At 38.7% G+C, this 9,364-nt stretch overlaps 1 protein-coding gene across 2 annotated transcripts in view; it reads right to left on the reverse strand.

The window, feature by feature from the left end:
• Positions 1-500: 500 nt before the first annotated feature.
• mmp17a (matrix metallopeptidase 17a) overlaps positions 501-9,364 on the reverse strand; it is a 104,363-nt gene continuing 95,499 nt past the window's right edge. For both annotated transcript variants that reach the window (XM_008423921.2, XM_008423919.2), the window contains one exon: positions 501-4,877. In XM_008423921.2, coding sequence (XP_008422143.1) covers positions 4,552-4,877 — 326 coding nt within the window. In that variant the 3' untranslated portion in view covers positions 501-4,551. The remainder of the gene's footprint in view (positions 4,878-9,364) is intronic.

The following is a 9,364-nucleotide window of genomic DNA, read 5'->3' on the forward strand; positions in this document are numbered from 1 at the left end:
AAATCTGAAAATAGAAATACGTCCTCCTAATTATGAGCAAGGTAAAAACTGCCTAAAATCTGAAATTTTCTTAGAATAAATTCTCAAAATTGCCACTGTGATTTCCCCAAAAGTCCATAGAGGGTCTTCACTTTGTTGTCTTCTTCGGCTCATGCACATCTTCAGAAACTATGCAGCGTTTTCACCTTTGTGTCAACATAAGAACAAAAGTAACGGCAAAAAGAGTGATTTTGTGTGGTGATTATCATAACACAATTTGCAATATTCATGAACACTCATGATTACAAAATAAAAGTATGAAAAAACATTCTTAAGAACACCACAGAGATAGATATCAACTCCCAGCAGTTGGTGTCTGCAAGCTGTTCTGTTACCTTCATCTGTTTTCAAGCATGGGTTGATTTTCAATGGCGCAAAATAACTACGTACTCAGCCTCAAGACGGAGTACTCAAAGTAATCTCTCGTACTGCACACACATGCGACCATGATTAGCCAGGGAAACCATTCAGAATCTTTATTTTCTTGTTTTTTTTCTACAAAAATATTTTACATTAGAAAACACAGCTTGAAATATACACAGTCCACTTGGTTTGCAGTAACCATGGAACATTGTGACTCAAATATATCTGTCTATATTTAAACTTGTAGGTAAATATATCAGCAACAATAACAAATCTGCTGCCTTTGTGAGGTCTGCGATAGATGTCGTCAAACGGAGCTTGGGTTTGTGTCGGAAATGCTCCACGGGATGTCGTCTCGTCAAAGCAATAGCTCACAATATATTCATACTTAATACAAAAAAATAAAAAATACAGCAAACCAATACTACCTCTGGTTATGGCAGGGGTGAGAAATCTGAACAGGGGAGGTACCACCTGTGTGATGGGGGAGTGCAGGAAACGGATAGAAAGCAAGAAGAATGTCAATAAGCAACAGCAGGAATCTTGGTTTTGAATGTTCTGTCCGACATTCATTTGTCGTCTTCCTCCCCCACATCCCATGTTCCCTTGTCTTCCTCTTGACTGTGCGTGTACCTGTTGAAAACCAGCACGCCACTCATGTGTCTTCAACACGTCAAGCTCCCACAGAGCCATTGATCTGTCAACCCAACCATCTCTCTGCAATACATCCCAAAGTACATTACACCTGCCTGCACAGACGGGCGCTGCAGTGTCAGTCGCCTGTCGAACAATGACACCTCGGGATGTCGCTCTTCCCCTGGTGGGAGTCTATATTCAGATTAATAGGGATCCCGTCTCTTCCTCTGGGATCGGCTGATCTGAATCTCAACCCGGCTTATTTGGTGTCTTAGAAAAATAGTCATACCCCTTGAACTTTTTCATGCTACCACAAAGTTTAAATGCATTTCATTGAGTTTTTGTGTGATAGATCGACGTGAACTAGTGAAAAGTGCAGAATGGGAAGGAAACCATTTGCAAACATACTGAGACGTGGACATCTACCCAAACTGACAGGCAGGGCATGGAAAGGATGGGAAGAAACCTTGGCTTTTGACAATAGGAATGCACCCAACAAATCTAGCCCTTACAGAAGAGTGGCAAGAAGAAAGTCATGGTTGAAAGAAAGAAATAGGACATTCTGTTTAAAGGCAAGGCGTGCAAGACCAAATTTAAGCTTTTAGGGCATCGCTCAAAACTCGGTGTGGGGTGGAAAACAAACGCTGCACATCATCTGGAAAACACCATCCCCATTTTGCAAAACGAGGTGTCATCATCATGCTGTGGGACAGGGAAGCTGGTCAGAGGTGAAAAGAAATCTATTGAGCTATACGAAATCCAATTCTTAAAATTAACATGTTAAGAGAATAAAAAATAGTTGGGTTTGGGGCAGAGGTTACCCATAAATCATAAAACAATTATAAGTGTGCAGCCTTTGCTATAATAGAGTACTTTAGATCAGAGATTACTCCCATCTTAAAAAAGTAAAAAATGTGGCAATGAAAACTGACGTTCACAGACACTCTGCAACCAATCTGACAGAGTTTAAGGCTAATTTGCTGAGAAAAACTGTGTAATATTTCACTATGAAGTTGTCCACCTCTGTTCAGAAAGAGCTATTACAAAATATTTGCAGATGAAAGGTGACTGGATAGAGTAATTTCTCATGAGAGCCAAATACGGGTTTCTACATTTCTTTTAGTAGTGGTCTGTCACAGAAAATCCCAATGAAAGGCGTGAAACACTTTGTCAAACGAATACTTTTCCAAGATGCTGTCCATGTAGACTGGCATATATATATATATATATATATATATATATATATATATATATATATATATATATATATATACATATATATGAAGACTGGCTATACAGAACAAATCTAGCTTTCATCTGAGAGTATTCACTTTCAACTTGATCAAACATCCTAGAAATTACAGCTTTTTCAGAAGATAGATTTATTGGAAGCGCAGAAGCTACAATTATTCCTGCTGCTGTCAAAATAATGGAACAAGTTCAGAATTACAAGTATGGCAACACTATCTGTAGGATTTATTTATCGTCATTTTGGTTCTGGATTCAAGATATTACACCTTTTGTTGCTGTTTTGTTCATTATTGTGTTGGTAATAAATTAGCTCAGATTTACAGTTATTTAGCAGATATGCTGGTTGGAGTCGACAGCTGCTGTAGCCTATAGAGGACTTCTAGTGGGCAACACTCACACGTGGATCAGCTGCATTCTGCTTCTTTAACATCTTATCATAAAACTTTAAAGTCGTCATGGCATACGCTGATCAAATCTTATCTAGTTCACCCTTCAAAAGACTTCAAAGAGAAGTGATTCCATTAAAAAAGGCAACTCACCTCCTGGCATCGCCCCTCGATTCCATGCTACAGCTAACCTCAGGGGTAAGCCGACAGCTTCGTTCAATCAAACGGAGACAAATATGGATCCAGTTTGGATGACAGTGCAGGCCAACGGTAAACGTGTGCTCGCTTGAGATAGCTTCAGAACATGCAAGTCAAACTATTAAAGGAGTTTGAGGATGCACACTTGGACATCGAGAGGCTATAGTTTTGGATAAACAAACCCCTCCGCAACAACCGAATCCACCGAGCGTCTCTGTCGTGACAGCATTTTGTTACTTTGGGTTGAGAAGGTGGGGTTTTGTTTTCGTGTTTTTTTTTTTTTACTGAAGAAATGGTCATAATAAACACAGTTTAGATTTGGTAGATTGAGAGGTTTTGTGTAGTTATTGTCAACAAAAGCTAATTTATATTTTAAAATAAGGAACTATATTCTCAGAGTGGTGGAATATGAGAACCAAAGAAGGCCTGCGTTATCTGTTTTTGACCGCTTTCAGGGAGATAAGGTTACTTTTGAGGAAATTTGCATATATAACAGAATACAATTTTACAAAAGACTTTTATGTTTAGTGCTGTTTTTAAAGCAGAACTGTGTTTGTGTTTCTATGCAGATTTAGGTTGGTTGAGCCTGCTGGTAGTATCAAAACAACAAATACCTTGGGACTTAGTCTGCTGTAGCTCCACCAACAATGGAGTGAATTTATAGATTTTTGTTGTGAAGTAGGATCAAAAATGTTTTATTTTCTTTTTTTAGCATGCTTTCTAGGTCTTGTAGTTGTTTGAAAATTATTCCAACGGTTTTAAAATCGGCTGGTGAAGCAGATCGATACAAAGAATGTCTTATCAGTTTGGCTAAAAGAATTCAACAAGCAACAAGTGGGGGAGGGCCAGTACTGCTATGCCTCATATTGCTTCAAAAACGTATCTAAAAAAAGAAACGTCATAATGCAGGATTAGGATGATAGAAAGGAGGTTTTGAAACCATAACTTTTTAAGCCCTACATGCCAGTAACTACCCAAAGCCTAAAGAAGATCGAGGTATCTTTGAACGATAATCAGCATTGTGAATGAATGCTTATCTTTCTAATTTAAGCTGCATTTTAACTAACTACACAAATCACCAATAAGCAAACATTTGCAGTATCAGCATTACAGCATTATGCTCTGATAAATAAAATTGCTTTAAATCCCATTTTATAAAAGATTCAGCTTTTATTTTGTCAATAAGAAGCTGTAATTTCCAAATCTCTGTCAGTGTTGACGTGAATGCTCTCAAACCCTAGCAGGTTGAGCCACGAGCTCTTATTCATAAAACTGAATACCTCAAAGTAAGTCGCCATTAAATCTGTAATGATATAACCACTTATTCCCCTCTTCTTAGCCCTCTCAGTATTAATGAGGCCATTTGGAAAGTGAAGCTAACTTGTATTTCTGTGCAACTCGGCTTATGAAACATCTAATACTGTCACTGTCAGTGGATATTAACTGATAATTGTTCATAAAACGGCTACTGCAAAGCTCTTTAAGTGGCCATAAGATGGCATGTGAAATAAATAACTCCCAGGAAAAAAAAAGAGAAATAAAGAGAACAAAACAAACTAAATAAACCGTATTTATATGATCCAATCCTTCCAGTTATTTTTCTTTCTTTCTTGCAGAGCATCTGCTAATTAGTCTCTCTCTTGCACTCAACACAAGTACTTAACTCCGCGCTTCAGCATCATAGCAGTTCATTGCGGAAGGTCAGTAAGAGCGTCCAACAAGGCAGCAGCAGCCAAACCGGAGACGGGGGTAAGTGGACAGCCAAAGGCGAGGCGGTGTCAGAGGTGCAGGAGCACACCTCGTATCCATTCTCTGCGTGGTCTGGGTGCCGGTGCACGTTGACCCTCGTCTCCGTGCTTTTGGCTTCTGTGTCCGGAGAGTCCGACTGCATCTCGGTGCAGAGCAGCCAGTCCTTGGCAATCAGGCGGGGGTATCCTGCCTCCGCCTCCATGTCGCTGCCCGGCACTCGCCAGTACTCTTTTCCCTTGAAAAAATAGGATGATCCTTTAAGGTAGAGATTGAAAGAGAAAACATGGTTGGGATTTTGTTGTATTTAGGGTACAGTTACTCAAAAGAACATAAAGTTAGAAATCAGGAACTTGCAAAGGGACTTTTCCATATTTTGCCACATTTGCAACCACAAACTTTTAGATTATGAATTAGGTTAATACTGAGTTAATCCAGGACCTGCCTGGCACTCCACCAATCTAGCCTTCATAGAAGAGAGGCACAAAAGGAAAAAAAAATGTTGGAAGAAAATTATAAGAAAATATAGCAAAGAATTTAAATAATTTGCTCAAGTCAACAAAATAACATGTTTGGAGAAAGATTGACACTCTGAACACAGTGCGATATACGGTGGTGGTGCCATCATGCTGTGTGTTTTTTTTTTTCTAGTAGGGACAGGGAAGCCATGAAATCTGTAACTTAATTTTTTTTTGTGCACAGATGTTTTTTTTTCTTTTCCTTTTTCCAGTTTGTCTTGGCTTGAACTACCTTGCAAAGAGACATGGGCAACAGTACCAGGCCATATATGAGCAAACCTGACAGAAACATTCTCAAAAAGCTGTAATAGTGGCAAATTAGTTCTGCAGAAGTGATTCACCACAGAATCACAGGGGTTGAATAGAAGTTCACAAAAAAAACCATCAGATTTTTATTTGTGTATCCATTTTCTTCCATTAATGCACTACATTGTTTTTTTTTCTGTTAGGCAACCCTTCCCTGGCCCTTAATGCAGAGACGGAGCACAGCGGCTGTTTCCACATTAAAACTTCAGCACACGTAGATGCATTAGCAGGAGTTTCAGAGTGATGTCATTAGAGAGATTCTCAGAAAAGTGAGGTGAAGAAAATGACCCAAAATGAGAGTTTACAAGGGGACCAACGTAAAGAGCTGATTTTGTGCCTAGAACTGCAAAAAAAAAAAAAAAAAAAAAATCAGAAAAGTAATGAGCGGAAAATGGTCATTATCCCAAGAAGGAAATACGCTTGTTAGCTCAGTGTACATAATGAGCTATTAGCATGAGCAAGCTGGTCAGAGACCTGGGTTTATGAAGGCTGGGAGAGTTTGCACCAAATCTGCAGGAATAAATTCCCATCTTTCTTTAAGACAGCTTACAATGGTGCAATGTGTGTGGCTGTGTGTGTGTGCGTGTGTGTGGCTGTGTGTGTGTTTCGGGGAGGTCTAATGAATACTGCTAATGAAGTCAGTCTCTGTATGGCATGTGTTTAGAATTCCAGAGAGGGTGACAGCTCAAAGAGGTACAGACTAATTGCTTTGAGCTGAAAATTTACACCTTTGTTATGCTTATAATTACCCAGCTAGGCAGAGTTTCTCCTGTTGATAGCATACTGTTGATCAATAACTCCAATTTATTTCAATATCGGCCTGGACTGTCAAGAGTGGGGCTCCGAATGGTAAGAGCTACAGCCCTACGTTGTGTAAAATTTGGGGTTTTATGCTGTAAAAATTCAGCTGGAATTCAACGCATCGCAATGGATTTAAGCTCATACTGATCACTGATTATAAAACTGCAAAGAGGATATTTATGGCACATACCACATATTGTTCACACTTTATGTGTCTCTATGGTAGTTCATATCCGGATGTACATTTCTTCTGAATTTTTTGGTCCATCTTGACAAAGAAACAGTGGTTCAATCGCTAATAGAATTGAACTAATTCAATTAGCCCCAAATTGAATTAGTTCAATTTGGGGCTAATTGAACTAATTAGCCCCAATTTTCTCTGCCATATTTTGTAGATATTGGATAAGAAATAAAGAAGCTTTGTTCATTTTTGTGACAGATGCATCCTCACCCCACATCAGAACAGTATGGTTTTGTCGATATGACTGAAAGCATAGTAATGGCACCTGCAGTTGCATATCATTAGCTGCAGCGGCTAATAGCCACTGCCCTATCTAGTGATATATATCAATGGAACAGATGGAGGGACACAACTTATTAGACGGAAATACAAATTCACTTTTTTCCCTCTTTCTTCCATTACAATTCTTTACTTTCCCTGAGGGTGTAGGAGCCCCATGTCAGAGCTTTGTGGTTCACTTTCCAGCATGTTTAATAGAATACAAACTATTGTCCACTGAAAGACTCCTGTTGAGCTTGATGACATAGATTTAAAGGTAATCCAGTCATTTGAAGCAGCTAATTTGAAGCAAAGTAACATTTTTAACTTTTAGTACAGTAGATGATGGTGGAACACCATCAGCAAAACAAAGGATGGTGGTGACTTTGAAAAGTTTCCTGAGAACCTTTTAGTGAATAGCTCATTTTGTAAAGTGTAATGATCTAAAAGAATAAAGAGCTCCCTTTATTTGAATGCAGCCAGCATTCAAACTTGGGTCCTCCCACATTGTGCCGTTCTCTTATAAGAAGGCAGAGAGAGACTTCTGCTGGCTGCATATCAAACTACTAAATCAGACAAAAAAAGTAATATAATAATGTTTCCAGCAGTTAAAGTTCTAAAGCAGGCATCATTCCCCTCCAAAAAAGCTTTACACACACTATTATGAATCACACATATCCTGAATCAATGGCTAATGTCTAAAAGCACACTTAGAGCGCCAGGTTTGCAGCTGAAAAGCAGCACCAGCACCGATAGAAACAAAAGAAATAGAGACATGAGTGTCCCTAGGAGAAATACACCAGGCACACCTGCAGTGGGTCACCTGGTTACATTGTGTTTTTTTTTATTTGTTTGTAAATTACATATTCTGGTGGGTGTTCTCTGTCATGCAAGTGTTTCTGCAACAATGCAAGCACTTGAAAATTTGACCTATCGTAAGTCCCTGGTAATAACAGATAACCTTTCTCCAGCATCTGAGGGATGAAGAAAATGTCACAACCGTGATGATGTGACACTTTTTAGGGAGACATTCTCTCTCACCAAATGATCACATGTATATGATTAAATCAATAAATTTTAACCTGCACATCTATAAAGTTTACACATATTCATATCTCATATCGCAGCGCCCATCTTTACAACACTTTCAGGCGAAGACCCCATTTCACTCCCCGTTTATTAGGTCCTTAAACTTTTTTATTTGTTCTCCGATGGCTGTTTTAGGTTGCACCGAGTCCGTTGTCTGCATACACCTCGGGGTGTCTTTCCTTGATGTGTGGCGGCATAAATTTAATGCAAGCTTTTTAAAGTTTCAATATGGTAATGCTTCAGAGAGGGGATGTTTTATGAAGTGCGTCAACTTTATTATCACAGCAGTTGATTCAAAGCCACATCTGAGCACTGTCACTTCCTGATGTGATGCTGTTTTAAACCTAGAAATATTTTAATCATTAAAAATGGCATAAAGAACCTCTGAGTCCACATGTCCCGGAGTTTCTAAATTTTAGATTAGCACAATTAAATGACTGTTTCTTTTATATCTCTTGACAAAACTGCGTGAAAGCAGAAATGCGTCCTTTATCTGCCACCGCTTTCGGCATTTCTCCACAGTTCCCTTTTTCCTCCTCTTCCCATCATTTAGCATGGCCACACCTACAGAGTCCCATCACAACAGCTGTCCTCTGCTGCTTATCAATAATCACAATGTCCAGATGTTTGGCTGTCACCAATTTGTCCGTGCGTATTTGGAAATCACAAACGATCTAAGCTCAGTTATTTTCCGCCACCTGTGTCTGACTGTCTATGAACTTTCAAAAAGCAATCCGTGACTTTTTGTTTTCCTGGAGTCTAAATATAATATAAGAATCTCCAGCAGTTGTAGAGCAAAAGGTTGGCATAAGAGCAGCGTAAGACAGATATAAGCTTAAAAGTCAAAAAGGCAGCTTGAGGTAGTCTTTGAACAATAAAATCAGATGGATCACATCTTTTGAGTCACATCTTTCTCCAAAAAATAACTCAATCTGCACATGAAAAATGTTTTATAGAAATATCTGAAGACTCTGACCCGCTGGTTCAGTGGATCAGAAACTTGGGATCACGACCACCTCCTTGGGTCGAGAATTAGCAACGTTAGCATCTTGACGTTCCCTCTAGGAATCAAACTAAATAAATATGATAATAAAATGATGTTAATTCTGTCAACAATACAGTTGGAAAAAGTACTACTTAAAAAAAACCCAATAGATTTGTTATTAATATTTGTGTTAAATGACTAGTAATGCCTGCATACGCATCAGACAGTTAGGGTCACAAACCTTATCATTACAATAAATTACATTTTAATTAATTTATTAATAAGACAATGTCATACAAACAGGTCCCATTCATTTCTAACTGCATGAGTCCAATTTAATCCAAAATCAATTCAATTCATTCCAATTTTTTTACTCATTCCAATGCTACCACATAGTCTAAGCATTTACCTTTTTCTGTACATTATGATATTGTATCAAAGATTAAAGAAGAAATACGGATTTGCATCCTGTAAACATTACTGGCCCTGCCTGGAATAATGAGCTCCGGTAACACACACACACACACACACACACACACACACACAC

Source organism: Poecilia reticulata, linkage group LG12 (genome assembly GCF_000633615.1).
Source record: "Poecilia reticulata strain Guanapo linkage group LG12, Guppy_female_1.0+MT, whole genome shotgun sequence".
Taxonomy (NCBI): Eukaryota; Metazoa; Chordata; class Actinopteri; order Cyprinodontiformes; family Poeciliidae; genus Poecilia; species Poecilia reticulata.